We start from the raw sequence: 15,838 nt of genomic DNA, 5'->3' as shown, positions 1-15,838 counted from the left end.
TGCGAAACGAAACTTCAAATTTGTCGAAATCTATAAAACTACTAACCTACCGTCTAGTAGAAACATGGCTGGGCAAACAGAAGACAAACACAGGCAAAAATGACAAAATTTTCAAAAATGCGTTAAAACTTAGCAAAATTTCTCTACTAAGTTCTCAAATTCTTGAGGCTATTGCCTTCAAAACTAATTTTTGCCGCTAAAATCTACCAATTGACCAAAATGCAAAATAGTGGCAACTAATTATAATCGATGTCATTGAGGGCTAATACTTAAGACATAGCCGGCAGATTGCCGGAGTCTGCGAAAGAATAGACCTGCGTGCCGTATAATAGAGATAGAAACAGAGACATATAAATTGAAAAAAAAATCGAAGCCGCTCAAAAAGCTAGATAAAAACCATTCAGTGACAAATTAATAAAGCTAAAATTCATCCCGCAGAAGACTTTGATTAGGGACCTTTGCTGCACATAGGAGTACCTTTGACCTTAAACTAATTCAAATCAAACTTAAGTTTTAAAGAGCCAAAGTCATTTTATCGAGTGAGGTAAGACGCTTGTGATCTATATCTAATCACGCAAAAATTTTTTGGCAGAGAGAGTGAGAAATTACGTCACGTGCGCAAATGCTTAGGAAGAGATCAATCAGAAATTTTGACTTTTTCAGCTTTGCTGTGTGAACAAAAGTAAAACGAAAAAGAGCGTCAGACGAACAAATAAAAACATAGCAGGACAAGTCCTGACGTACAATTTAAAAAATTGTCATTGAATTATCAAAAAACTAGACCTATAAAGGACTAGTGAATTGGGAAAAACCATTTCTTGAAAAATCAGATCAAAAAAATGAAAAAAAAACAATCATTTTCAAAATACCGCAGGTCAACAAAAAACCACCAGCGAGAAATGGAAATTGGTTCAAACAAAAAACTAGGCCTAGAATGAACTATTAATGGATTGGGAAAACCATAAAAACAAAAAAAACCGATCCGAAAAAATCGAAAAAACAGTAAAAATTAAAGTGAAATTGCCGCATGTGAAAAAAACCACTAGCGAGAAAGCGAATTTTTGTTCAAAAACCGTTTTCTTACTCTACTTTAAAATTAGAGCGAAAAAATTTCACGCCACAAAACCACTCGCTTTTTCACTCCACTTCCCGTTTCGGCGTGACCAAAATAACTGCTCCAATTTGACTTCAAAAATCATGAAAATGTGCGAACAGATCTTTATAAAAAAGACAGGACTCCAATACAATTCAAATTCTTTGAATTGTAAAAAACCAAGAGCACCGCAATATAGCTCCGCTCAGCTTGCAGCATTGCAGCTATAATAAAAAAGCACTAGCAAACTTGATGTCAATTGGTAGTTAGACTTAAAGTTAAATTGCTTCTCAATGGGAGCATAATGCGAGGATAAGTTTTTGGGCATAATTAGTAGCATAACGGGAGGATAAAGGTACTTAGATATAATTAGTACCATAACAGCTTCATTCCGCATGATGATGAATCGAAAGGTTGATTAATTGGCTTTAAATTATCGATTCAAATGTACCGGAAGAAACTAATTAGACAGAATAAGATGGAAGAAGATAAATAATTGTTTCAGACCCAAGTTGTTTGTCAATAATTTAGCCTGCAGAATATATGGAGCGTTCAATGTCTCAAAAATTTATTTACAAAAGACAGTTGCTTTAAGAAAACGTAATAGTTAGCTTCAAAAAAATTTTTAACAAAATACTTCAAACAATGTTAACAGCAGTACATACAAAACAAGCTTCTTCTCGAGCTAGTGATAACGCTAAATGGCTAAACTGCAGGTTTTTTCCTGAACAATAGTTCTCATTAGATCTATTAAAATGAAAGATGTCACTGAAAATATATATCAAAATGATGACCTATCACCATGACTATTATGCATTAGTCGTTCAACAGTGCTTTAAATGCATCAGTCTGATTAGACACAAAACATGATTCGTAAGAAAGCACTTAAAGAGCTAATCCAAAACCAACTATGTAAGCTCAAGCATAGAAAAATGAATGCTATATTACTTACTTTTTCTTTGTCTCGTATACATTGATTTTCTTCTCTACAACTTTTGAAGATATGCTAGTGTTGTTGTCGAGCGAATTTAATGATTGTGGTCCGTTCAATTTCGAACCGGCGCCACCGTTGTTAGCTGCCGATTGAGCGTTCTGTAACATTGCAGCATTTTGTAGCTGTTGTCTTTTCAGCTCGGCATTGCGCTTGTAATTCGGAGATGGTGATCTAGAATTGTGTAAGGAACTTGGTTAATGGTAAAGCACAAAACGGATAGACTATCAGATAAAGTTAGTTGTGAATGACAATTTCTTTTAATTCAGATGAGGGTACAATACGATAAATACGGTCTTATTAATTTAAAATCTAGCACACGTTTTAAGAGCAATTGGGAAGTTTTTCCTTCCTTTACTCAACCTCCTCGTTCAAGGTTTTTCTTTCTAGCTTTTCAACGCAAAAAAGCTCCAGTTGACACAACACAGGAGTATGAGGAAAGTTTTCTCAACTAGTTCGAAAGGAAACAGTTCAGTATTGTTAGGAGAATGTTAATCTATATCAGTTGTTATGATTCAGATGTAATTATTTAACTTACCTGCTTTTGGTTGATCTGGAACGCGAGCGAGAAGATGAGCTGGATGATCTCGATCTGAAATATTACTGATTTACATCCACAGTTTACCAAGCAATGAGCGGGATACAATGCCATCAAAAACTTGATCCACTCCGATCATTGAACCTCAATAGAAATTGCTCAACATTAAACCGAAAATACATTAGGGAGCAAATCAATCTACCTTTTGCCGTGACTTCTGGAAGAATCCGAGGAGTACGAGCCACCTCTCTTCCGACCAGACACTCTCTTGTCATCTTTCCCTCCACCGTGTCTATTCCTAGCTTTGGACAAATAAGGATAGTTGTTGTCACCAGTTGACCTCTGCCATGGATCTTGCCATTGGTCAGCACCAAATGAAGAGGGAACAGCTACCCGACCACCATAAGGCTGCTGCTTCATTGGTTTGTCGTTCACGCCGGGTGACTTGTCTCGCGCTGATTTGTCTGTCTCTGAACGTCTGCTTTTCTTCTCTTTCCTAGAAAGACCGAATTTTGAATAGGGATTCAATACTGAAAGTTCAAACCTCAACTGGGCCTGTTATTTGATAGATATGATCAAAAGGGGCGTACCTTTCGTGCGGTTCAATTCGATCACCGATATTTGTTTCAGTGGTTAACTATTTTGTTAGACATTATGCGACTTTTGAAACCCACAAGTGGAAAATGTGAATATTGGAAACCCGGATTGACCAACCTTTGTCGTCACACAAGAATCGTCTCATACAATTTATGGGCTCTTTCCCATTATAGCCCCCACGAACGATATTTTAGCCACCATTATGGTATCTTTATGCTAATGGGAATATACGTTATATGACCACTATCTGGGGGATTTATGACATTCGCATTTCCGAATGTATGATCCTAGTATGGCTACCAGGAATTTTGTATGATACTCAACCCAGGAATAGAAACATACTTTTCTGAGTCACTTTGTGAACTTCTGTTGTTGTATTCTGTATCATCCAGGGAGTCAATCCCTGCCAGCATTTTGCGCTGCTCAAAGTCCAGATCAGTTTCTTTCTTCTGCTTTGACCTCTTTATCATCTCTCGTGCGTCTTTCAAACCACTTGCCCACGCCTAAGCGTGCATGAGAACAATTTAATACAAGTCACTTGATAATAAAACCAATGAAAATAAATCCAAAAGCCAGATGGCAAGAAATAGTTGTTTGATTACTCTTAATTTAATCAAAATTTAGATGTCCAAATTTTGATGGAAATTGAAAACGTGCCCCCGTTTCAGATTGAAAGAACAGAAACTGAAAAAGATGATCGTTTTACAAAACAAAGTTTCTAAAAAGCGTGCTATTTTTAATTAGATTTGGCAGTTAAGCATATCCCTGTTTCTTAACGAGATGACACAGAGATTAGTATCGAAACCAATACAGATTAGACCTGGTAATTAAGACTAATTAGACCAAAGTTCAAACACCGCGCAAATAAACTGATTTTTATGGGTTATCCCAATTCTCATTTTGATTTCATCTTTCGAAATTGACTGTTTATTTTAGATTGCTTTATTGAAACTGCGGTTTCCCCAAAAAATATTGAACAGGAGGCACATTAAAGTTTAAAAAAATAAATTTTTGTTCATTGAAGTAAAAAAAAATAGCCAGAAGAATTCCGGAAAAGGCTCAACATCAAAATTTCGAAACAAAACACAAATTGAAAGACCAACAAAAAATTCACTCACTCAGCTAAAATTGTTCTTCATACCTACATTTCTCCCTTTTTCAAAAAAAAGGCATAAACAGAACTCCGTTTTGGCTTTTCTCCACTCTCCAAATTCTCTGCTCTCGATGAACATGATTGATACGAGCATTAGGCTTCAATTCAGTAACTAACAAGGGAAATAATTAAACAATGGGCCAAAAATCTTCCAAATTAGCGTAAAAATCCCGTTGCCTTATAAAACCGCAATAAAAATTGTTATTATTACCCTTAGTCAGCAATAAAACTGAAAAATTAATGAAAATGAAAACCAAAATTAAAAAGAAAAAGTCACGCGAGATTAAAAAAAATCGCTCACTTAGCAAAAACTTTTCACGAATATATTTCTCGCTGGACTTCAAAAGAACACGAACAGAATTTCACCACTCCAAGAACTAAGACTTTCACCAAAACAATTTTCTCAAATTTTATGTACTCCCTTCCCTGCTCACTCATTCATCAAAAACAAAGCCGAAAGACTCCGGAAGAAAAACATGAACTTCATTCGATTCAAATACTCACGAATAAAAGAAATATACAAAAACATAGCTGGCAGATTGCCAGAAAATAGCCGCAATAGACATGTAGATCGGCAGTCTTAAAAAACAGTAAAAAAGACAGAGCAAAAAATTTCGTCTTTTCATTGGAGGCTGATCTGTTATATTTTGATTAAAAATCTCTATAAGTTATTGCTGCCTCATTTAGCTGATCTCAAATAACCTTCATTTAGAGTGACACACACCCATTTGACCTCATCTCTTTGAATTAAAGTAAATAAAAGTCAATTTCAAAGTGAGGAAGTCATTTTTGAGAGTGAGGTAAGTCAAGTGTGACCAAAAATTTAATCACGCGAATGAACACAAAACTCGCTCCACCAAGAGTGAAAAATGACGTCACGCATGCAATTCAGTTCAAATTGCATGAACGAATGAACAAAAAGTGGCTGTGACGTCATATGGTCGTAACAAAAATCATGACGACGAAATAAAAAAAACCAAGAGAAGGCCAATAATAGCCCCAGCTATCGCTGTGCGGCTATTAAAAAACTACTTACTATGAAAAATAAATACATAACCCACTAACGCCGGGTGAACTGCTCGCAAACTTCCGGCGAGGAGTTGGCTTCAGTAGTATCCACTGGGGCTTAAAAAAACTAGCATGGGGTGAGCGTAGTGGGGTGGGGGAGGGGGTTCGGAGTAGTTGAGTCAAGTCAGGGAGTGTGGGGATGTAACGCCTGATGGAAATTGAAAACGTGCCCCCGTTTCAGATTGAAAGAACAGAAACTGAAAAAGATGATCGTTTTACAAAACAAAGTTTCTAAAAAGCGTGCTATTTTTAATTAGATTTGGCAGTTAAGCATATCCCTGTTTCTTAACGAGATGACACAGAGATTAGTATCGAAACCAATACAGATTAGACCTGGTAATTAAGACTAATTAGACCAAAGTTCAAACACCGCGCAAATAAACTGATTTTTATGGGTTATCCCAATTCTCATTTTGATTTCATCTTTCGAAATTGACTGTTTATTTTAGATTGCTTTATTGAAACTGCGGTTTCCCCAAAAAATATTGAACAGGAGGCACATTAAAGTTTAAAAAAATAAATTTTTGTTCATTGAAGTAAAAAAAAATAGCCAGAAGAATTCCGGAAAAGGCTCAACATCAAAATTTCGAAACAAAACACAAATTGAAAGACCAACAAAAAATTCACTCACTCAGCTAAAATTGTTCTTCATACCTACATTTCTCCCTTTTTCAAAAAAAAAGGCATAAACAGAACTCCGTTTTGGCTTTTCTCCACTCTCCAAATTCTCTGCTCTCGATGAACATGATTGATACGAGCATTAGGCTTCAATTCAGTAACTAACAAGGGAAATAATTAAACAATGGGCCAAAAATCTTCCAAATTAGCGTAAAAATCCCGTTGCCTTATAAAACCGCAATAAAAATTGTTATTATTACCCTTAGTCAGCAATAAAACTGAAAAATTAATGAAAATGAAAACCAAAATTAAAAAGAATAAAAGAAATATACAAAAACATAGCTGGCAGATTGCCAGAAAATAGCCGCAATAGACATGTAGATCGGCAGTCTTAAAAAACAGTAAAAAAGACAGAGCAAAAAATTTCGTCTTTTCATTGGAGGCTGATCTGTTATATTTTGATTAAAAATCTCTATAAGTTATTGCTGCCTCATTTAGCTGATCTCAAATAACCTTCATTTAGAGTGACACACACCCATTTGACCTCATCTCTTTGAATTAAAGTAAATAAAAGTCAATTCCAAAGTGAGGAAGTCATTTTTGAGAGTGAGGTAAGTCAAGTGTGACCAAAAATTTAATCACGCGAATGAACACAAAACTCGCTCCACCAAGAGTGAAAAATGACGTCACGCATGCAATTCAGTTCAAATTGCATGAACGAATGAACAAAAAGTGGCTGTGACGTCATATGGTCGTAACAAAAATCATGACGACGAAATAAAAAAAACCAAGAGAAGGCCAATAATAGCCCCAGCTATCGCTGTGCGGCTATTAAAAAACTACTTACTATGAAAAATAAATACATAACCCACTAACGCCGGGTGAACTGCTCGCAAACTTCCGGCGAGGAGTTGGCTTCAGTAGTATCCACTGGGGCTTAAAAAAACTAGCATGGGGTGAGCGTAGTGGGGTGGGGGAGGGGGTTCGGAGTAGTTGAGTCAAGTCAGGGAGTGTGGGGATGTAACGCCTGCATGAGAGGAGGGTCCGAACCACCACGTGGAGGAGGTGACTGAGGGGGTGGGGGGTTGACTGCCCTTCACATCATGAAACTATCTCCTCAAAACTGTTTTGGTGAATTGCATTCTCAGAGACCGGCAAGACGTACCTGTTTATCCCGTTTTTGAGGTCGAAAAGTCAAATGGGTCAGACAAAAAATTGGTCAAGCGAAAGTCGCAGAGAAAAGACCACAGGACTAATATAATTACCACAAACTTACAAAAGCAAAATTAAAAGACTTACTCTAAAAAAGTTCATATGTTGCGACTTCCAAGCAATTTTTTCAACAGACCGTGTCACACAGATAGCGTCTGTGATGACTGGCTCTATGATAGGCAAAATAGAAAGACAAGGAAAAAGAAACGAGACAAACAATCAACATTTCAAAACTAAAAAAACGTTTACAAAAAACTCTTTGCGATTTCTGTTTGCTAAAAACGTTTATCGAATATTCCAACTTAGCTCCATACCGTATCAGTAGGACTAACAAAAACTTCAAAAAACGATTAAAGTATATAAGAAATTAAAAAAACGCGAAAGCAACATTAAAAACTTTTCAATTGCTTCAGTAAAAAATTAGCCTACCAAAAACTCTAGTGTCACTCCTGCGTAGAAAAATCAATCAGAAAATTTGATCATAGAAACTATTCTGCCACGCAAAAAACTGAAAATTTTCCAAAAACATCCAAAATACACAAAAAAAACCCGAAGTTTTATTTAAAGCTGCACATGAACAAAAAAATCGCTCGCTTAGCTAAAGTTTTTCCACACTTACATTTCTCGCTCTTTTTAAAACAATGTATAATCAAAAACACCAGTCTCTTTTCTCCGGTCTTCGAATTTGTTCAACAAAACAATTTTTGAAACTTTATTCACTCCATGAACTTCGGTCTTTTTGCTTGCTCTCTTATTTAAAAAAAAAAACAGAAAACCAGAACGCCTTTTCGAGCAGTAAAACGGAAGACCATAACGCTTCTCCGAGTCGTAAAATAAATTGTGAGCGCTACAATAGCCAACTTAAAAGATTAGGGCGGCTAAATAGTTTTCCAATGCGTCATTGACAATTTTAGGAGAACTATTTTAATTAACCCACGTATGCTAACGACGAATTCATAGCTTTACCTTACTAATTGCGCTCTGCTGCTCAGGAGGCACCTCCGGCTCTTCCTCAAAATCAGAAAGATACCTAGGAGGCGGCGGGGGAGGTCTCCTGTCAAATTTAGGTGGTGAGGAAGGTTCCAAGACTTCTCTGTTGGGTCTATGAGGCACGAATTCGTATTGGTCACCAGAAGCCATCATTTCAGACGGATGGAGGTAGCGGCAATTTATTCCATGCATACAACTCCCTCTCATGAAAAACTTGCATGGCAATCTTGGTCTACCCCCGGTGGTGAAGTCACCTGCTAAAATAACTGGTAATATAGCATTTTTCTCAAAATTTACATTTCTCAGATGCAACAAAGACTGTTATTGGTCGAACAACTGTTATAGCAGGGACGGTACGCATTTATGTAACTCCCTTTTAACAATATTCTTATGCTCGCCTGTAACTGATATTATTCTATTTATATAAGTTACCTTTCATTTTCTTTAAACTTTTGCGATAATGAATGCTATATGTGGAAAGAGAAGAAACCTCGCGATTCAACAATATTCATTCAATGCTGGATGTTTTTTCTAAATTATGTTTACTTTGTTTTACAGCAGGTAAAAACCCTTGAGCAAATGCTCTAAAGCCTTATCTACTACTACAGCTGGAATTAATTTGCCATGCTTACAAGTATCTTCTCCTTCCTCAAGATCACCATTTTGTTCTTCGGGGTCTTCACTAATTAGCTTCTGATATAATTTCTGAATATTTCTTCCTTTAATGTTTTCTCTTGCGTCCTTCCCTGCCTTCTCGCTGCTTTCATCTTCTGATTCTGATACTTCTCCGTCTTCAAGATCGGGATTGGCGCTCGGCTGTTTCTTAGATACCCTTTCCTGATCGGGTATCTCGTTTTCTTCCTCGTCGTCTGAGTTAATTTCTCCTAATTCACTCTGTTAACAACAGTTTCCGCGGTAATGATTTCTTTTAATTACAGGAAACTGAAAGAAAACTCTTGAAAAGTAAAATGAAATATGAAAAGTAAAATATGAAAAAAATTAGCGAACTTTTTATTTGAACTTTAAAAGTAAACTGCCGCCACGTGCTTTCAGTTGCTAAAACAGTAAAACATAGCTGGCCAATTATCGGAAAATAGCCGCCGTTGACCCACTTGCCGCATCAGGATTAAAACAGTTATTAAATCAATTAATATCCCATTATTGCAACTGCAATTAACTTTTCCATACCCCTGATGATTTCTCCACTATTAAATTAAACTTAATTGATTCATACAAAATCTCATCAACTATATCAAATGTGACCGCAAAACTTTTGGTTTAAATCACGGTACATGTGATTGTACTCACGGCTGGTTGGGAAACTGTCCTCTCGTTGTCTTGAGTTTCTGGATCTGGTGGTCTAATCACGACCTTGTCAAAATCTTCGGGTAAATTCTCGTCGTAATCAAGCTCTTCTGACTCATTAGACTGAAACAAAATAAAAGATCATTCATAACGTCATGCCGAGAGATAAAAGATTTTGTACTTTTACCTTCATTGAATCGAACTGGCGGGCACTATCAACCACAGAAACCATTTTCAATCGAGATGTCTTTTTTACACTTCACTTACATTCTAACACCCTGAAAATATTTAAAGAAGGCTAAAATACAATCTCCGCAAATGTATACGGGCCTATCATTGAAAGAAAAACAAAAATGGGAGTTTTCCGCTTGTGTCTCCAAGTTACAGAACGTTATGCCGCCCCCATTACAGAACACGTGTAACCATGTACGTGAACACACATAATCATGTAAAAAATGGCACGTGCATCTGGAGGGGGGGTGCAAATATGCAATCTAAGATGGGGCGGAGCACAAACGGAAAAGCTCCGAAAAACGAATAACATGAGGAACACATTCCTCTCTCTCGCATTATTCCTCAAAACCAATAAAGTAAAAAAAAGATTATCACGCCCCTATTTCGTACCTCATAGGGAGAGAAAAGCGTGAATTCAGTTTAACGCGGTGGTACAACAAATTACAAATCAAATAGAAGCTAGCGTTAAGAAAAGCACGTACATTAAAAGTACATAGAACAATATTAGCAGGTGTTTATAATTTAAAAGGAGAAAAGCGTGAATTTAGTTTAACACGGTGGTACAACAAAGAGTAACTATCAAATAGCTTCAGGAAAAGACATAATAGCAATGTAAGGAACATTAGATGACATTAATAATCATCGCGTCTAGAAACTAAAATTATTTGAGCCTTCCCTCGTCTATAATGGCCCCTATGGATGATTCGGTTAGTTCCGGTTTTTTTAAAAACTTTGCAGCCTCTTATGCATAGGAGGCAGCTTCGTAGAAGTGCAAAGCTTAACCTCGTCCGTATGTAACTAACAATATCGCTAAAACTCTCTTCTCGTTTGTGGCTCAATTTCTGAGCTATCCTTGTGCTGACTTCGTTCGTGTTGGGACTCGCTCCGCCAGTACATGAGAAGATCAGTGGCGTGAAGGAGCTCTGTTCAACCCCGACAATCCGGTTTTCATATTTCAGTTTCTTCAGTGATTCATGATACCTGTAAGCGTCCTTGGTGTTTTTTGGACATGATTTGGCATGCGGATTGAAGACCTTGACGTCGAAGGAGGTACGGTGGAATCGTGACTCCCACAATCAATTTGCTTTAATGTCGAGTCGAGCCTCATCATCTTTGGTTACTGAGTTGCTTGCAAAGCTCTCGCCTTGAAGCAGAAGAAGTTTCGGCTCTATCTCTACATCATGGCAAACCTGATTCAACAACTCTCCGAAACAATCACGGATTTCGTTATGCCTCAGGTGAGTATTTCGTCCTTTCGGGCAGTCAGTGAAGGGAGTGTGCGATTGTCCATTTTTCTCCACATGCGCAATATTCGGGGGTTCTCTCAAGGTCCCAACGATATCTCAAACAAAGTCCATCTCGAAATTGATTTTTTCATGTTGAATCCGTTTTTTTTAAGTGGCAGAGCATTTAACCAATTGGACGAACCCTTCTCTGAAGCCAATGTCACAATAAATTGTTCTTTTTCGTCCATATCATTCAGTACTTGGTTTTTGCGCTCAATTAACGACTTCGAGTTCTGTGGTCTTATCTGTATCGTTAATTTGCTTAATTGAGATCCGCCTTCTCGACAGGCTGCGAAGGCATCGGAAATTAGACATGAGGTCGTGTAGTCATTCAGTCGCTGATCTGGATGTTGTATATTCAGGCGTCCATGTCTGAGGGGCAGAGCCAACAATTTCCGAATTGCTTCATCGGGATTGGGTTTGCTAGTGATGGCTGTAATCAGTTCGGTTTTAATATGATTCTTGATTTTGTCAAAATGTTGGTGCATATCTGGCGTTGTTCTGGACAAGAAGGTCAATTTACTTTGCAGGCCTTTGGTCAGACATGCGTAGACATTCTGTGGTGATGTTTTGGCGAATCTATGAAAGTTTTTTATCATGGTTATCATTTTCTCAGTGAAATCTTTCGTTTTCTCCACGCAGGCTCTTCTTTCCCCAATTAGTGATCCCAGAATTCGAGCACCATCAGTAATCTCGACTTCAGAGTTCTTGAATATTCGCTCCGTCTTCTTACGTAAGCAGTTCTTCACTATCAGTTGGTATTTCGGGGCATCAACAAAATAGCCGAAGGCTTTCCCTAAAGTTTCGAGGGGCTTGAAGGCATCCAGCATTTCGCACCTCATAGTTACGTGATGTTTTCCCTATAAATATCAAAAAAACTGCTATAATTTAGCTCATATTCAGATAGATCTCAAGGCCATATATAGCCGGTATGTCCATCTAGGCTTGAAACCCCTCATTTGTTTATGTTTATTAAAAACAACCGCAGATTGAGTTTACTGATAAACATATTAAGTGCCTAAAAGCCTCAATATTTACCTTTTTGAGTTCCCTGCCGATGATTTTGCATAATTGGTAAATGACTTCTTGAAAAACTATGTACTTGGTGAAGTAACTATTCTGATAAAGTGGAATCTAATACGGAAATTGTTTATGTACTAAACAAACATCAAGAGACGTACAAAAGCCGGAAATTGTTCAACTTGCGTATCAGTAAATATTTGCGAAGGACCAATACAACTCAAGGTACAGCCCTGCGGAACGCATGATTACCAGAACATCGGAGAACCAGCCTGACAACCAGTTGATAAAACTTAACAATAATCTTGAAGCCTCTTATTCTTTCTCTGAAAACTTTGTTACAATTCCAGTAAAAGTAATTGAAGATTGAACTGGAAAATCTTTATAAAATGCTAAGTTAAAACAGTCTTCCTTAAAGCTTAATAACGACTGAGTAAAGCCTTAAAATACAAGGCAATTAGTGGATATATCACCTATCTGAACAGCTCAATAAAAGGCCATTACTAGCCAACTTTGTTCAAAATATATCTGCTAAAAATCGAATTGTGAAACATCTAAATAAGTCCTTGTAGAATGACGATTATTAAAATTAATTACTCCGAATGTTAACCTCAATGACAACACGAGGAACACTTCTAAAATCAGTGCATAACATGGTGACATGAAGTTTTAACTGTTTCCCAGTTTAACGGACCGAAATTTGATTAATTCTTTGATAAATTTGACATTTCTTTCCTTCTTTTGATTCTTTTCTGTATTTCTTTCATTTCATTAACTTAAAAATCTTCAACCAGCATTGAGCACACATTTTTCCCAGCCAGGTGATAATGCAAAACTCAGTAACAAAAGAGAGAATGGGTGGAAACTGCGTGTCAGCCTTTGTGGACAAAATGCAAGACTAATTCAAAAGGGCTTGGGTGGATCAAACTGGAGCAAACTCGACAACAACAGCCACAACGGACAAAAACATTACAGGGAATAAACAAACTAGGATATTTTGAGTAAAAGAATTTGTAAAATTAATTTCTGGTGCTTTATTTATGTCAATTTAGAAAGAACACATGCTCCTCGCAATTAAAAATTGTCGCGCTTCCCCCTTTTTTTGTTGAACTGATCGAAGAAAATAAAATTAACTATACGCAGAACAGCAAACAAACGCAAGCTCAGATACTTACTGTTTTCTCCTCTTCAACTTATAAGTCTATTGTAATTGATGTGCTAGATAACGACGATAAACGTGTTATAATTTATTGGATAGCCAAAAGCTTAAATCAAACTGTACGCAAGTTTGGCATTATTCGTAACAAACTTCAATCAAATACTAAAACTAACCTTGATAATATCATCACTGACAACCAAAAAACCTCAAAATAAGTTAAATAACTGAAACCACACTCCAAACATCAATTAAAAGAGGGCATGCAAAATTTATTCAAAGAAACAAACCGTGATATTTAATCAGCTACGGAGGTTAATGAATCAAACAGTGACTTCGGTCAATATGCTGTTGCCTATCTGAGTGCAGTTTCCACAAGGCTTGTGAGGTCGTGGTCCCCACGAATTTTGCTAAACTAAGGGGCACTCTTTAATGGCGAGACTTCGACGGCCCTTAAGGCTTCAACGTTAACAGTAGGACGATTCGACAGGAGCTTTAGGCATAGGTTCATAAGCAGCCCATTTTTATCATTTTTTGAGCAAAGGGTTATGGTAGTTTCATTTTCAGACTTCTTGTGCTACTCATTAACCAATTAGGACAGTTATTTTTCTCTTGTTTTATCTCTGTTAATCAATTAATCTCCCCATTAAGTTAAGCTAAGTTAAGTGTGCTCTTTAATACTTTAGAACGAAATCAGACTGATTGAGCAATAAGTAAATAATCTAAACGGGTAAAAAGCAAAATGGCACACACTCAACTCAAAATCACACCCTTCTCTTGATCAAAAACGCACAAATTTAACAAGTTTGAACAGTTAATAACGGGTGCAATCGGAGTCGCAGGAATTGCAGGGGCACAACAATCGAATTTTTTGCAACCACATATAAAAAGAGATGCCTTAAGATACTTCCTAACCCTATCAGAGGCTACCAGAAAAGTTTTTGCGGATATCATTACAGCTCTGAGAAGCAGATTTATACAAGATGACTTGAGAGAGAGATCAGAATAATAAGCTCAGAGGACTAAAAGTTTAAACCGAAGACAGATACAGTGGAAAATTTCTTAGTAAAGTTAAAAACTAAAGCAAATAAAGCATATCCGGCAACTGAAATATTAGTAGCGCCAGCGGGAGAAGGTGACCCTGAAGCCCGTAGATTTGAAAGAGAGACATCAACAAGACATTCGGCCTTTCAGATGTCAAAGTCGTAAAAATGAACAAATTGAATGCTTATTAATTAAGTCTATATCAAATTGCCTTAAACCTAAGCTGTTAGAAAGGCCAGATACAGACACAAAAGATCAATTATGTAACTTAGCTAGGCAACGAATTTTAATAAGGGAGATGTGTAACAGAGAAGAGTACTTTGACGACGAATTTAATGAAATAACAGAATCAAACACAGATAAAATGTTAAAAGCAACAACTGTTATCTCAAATAATCAAAAACTTGAGCTTAAAGAGAAACTTGAGCAGAAAGTAGCACCTAAAAATGGGGCATCAGAACAAAACCCAGTAAACATTTTCACACCACATTAACCTCAAAAAATCTACAGAAAAATTTATAGACCAAATTATCGCCAGCAATACCAAAATTATCAGCCAAATTACCGCCAATATCAGCTTAAATATCGTCAATTACAGCCAAACAATCAGCTTCAGCAACAGTATGCCCCCGAATAATTGCCGTGAGTTTAGACCACAATTTACTGTTCCCAGACCATTTTATCACAGTCAACAGCCACGAAATCGGAATTCTTGGAGTGAAACTTAAGATAGCCCCCATTTGTTCACCCATTTTATGTTAATAGACCTATTTATCGGTTCCCAACAAAAAATACCCCAGAAAACCTTCTTCAGCAGGGAATAATTTATGATAGACAAACTGCAGCAAATTTTACAAGGAACTTATCAACACAAATATTAAATCAATAACAGAAATAGAGAAACCTGATCTAGGTTAAGTTAAAATGGCAAACGGCAACATAGTTAAAATTGATAAAGCAATTAAAGTTACTTTTAAATTGTGCACGCAAACATTCACTGAAGACTTCCTTGTTTTATTTGTCATATTTCCTGTAATAATAGGCAACCCATTCTTTGTTAATTAAAAAGTTAGCATCTTCCCAGGACAAAGCTACATTAAATTCTCTGACCAGACTCTAATCAATTAATCTCGCCATTAAGTTAAGCTAAGTTAAGTGTGCTCTTTAATACTTTAGAACGAAATCAGACTGATTGAGCAATAAGTATATAATCTAAACGGGTAAAAAGCAAAATGGCACACAGTCAACTCAAAATCACACCCTTCTCTTGATCAGAAACGGACAATTTTAACAAGTTTGAACAGTTAATAACGGGTGCAATCGGAGTCGCAGGAATTGCAGGGGCACAACAATCGAATTTTTTGCAACCACATATAAAAAGAGATGCCTTAAGATACTTCCTAACCCTATCAGAGGCTACCAGAAAAGTTTTTGCGGATATCATTACAGCTCTGAGAAGCAGATTTATACAAGATGACTTGAGAGAGAGATCAGAATAATAAGCTCAGAGGACTAAAAGTTTAAACCGAAGAC

The 15,838-nt window shown here is 36.8% G+C and overlaps 1 protein-coding gene across 5 annotated transcripts in view; it reads right to left on the bottom strand.

Moving 5' to 3' along the window:
• Window positions 1-9,864, bottom strand: part of LOC142337661 (uncharacterized) — a 50,874-nt gene extending 41,010 nt beyond the window's left edge. For 3 of the 5 annotated variants that reach the window (XM_075387069.1, XM_075387072.1, XM_075387071.1), the window contains exons 1-8: window positions 9,753-9,864; window positions 9,569-9,688; window positions 8,893-9,154; window positions 8,237-8,517; window positions 3,562-3,722; window positions 2,825-3,118; window positions 2,623-2,676; window positions 2,046-2,258 (exon numbers count right to left, since the gene is read on the bottom strand). In XM_075387069.1, coding sequence (XP_075243184.1) covers window positions 2,046-2,258; window positions 2,623-2,676; window positions 2,825-3,118; window positions 3,562-3,722; window positions 8,237-8,517; window positions 8,893-9,154; window positions 9,569-9,688; window positions 9,753-9,797 — 1,430 coding nt within the window. In that variant the 5' untranslated portion in view covers window positions 9,798-9,864. The remainder of the gene's footprint in view (window positions 1-2,045; window positions 2,259-2,622; window positions 2,677-2,824; window positions 3,119-3,561; window positions 3,723-8,236; window positions 8,518-8,892; window positions 9,155-9,568; window positions 9,689-9,752) is intronic. The other 2 variants (XM_075387070.1, XM_075387073.1) reach the window with 2 other exon arrangements.
• Window positions 9,865-15,838: the final 5,974 nt, after the last annotated feature.

Source organism: Convolutriloba macropyga, chromosome 4 (assembly GCF_964194025.1).
Source record: "Convolutriloba macropyga chromosome 4, txConMacr16.3, whole genome shotgun sequence".
Classification (NCBI taxonomy): domain Eukaryota; kingdom Metazoa; phylum Xenacoelomorpha; order Acoela; family Convolutidae; genus Convolutriloba; species Convolutriloba macropyga.
This window is presented reverse-complemented; position numbering and strand designations above follow the sequence as displayed.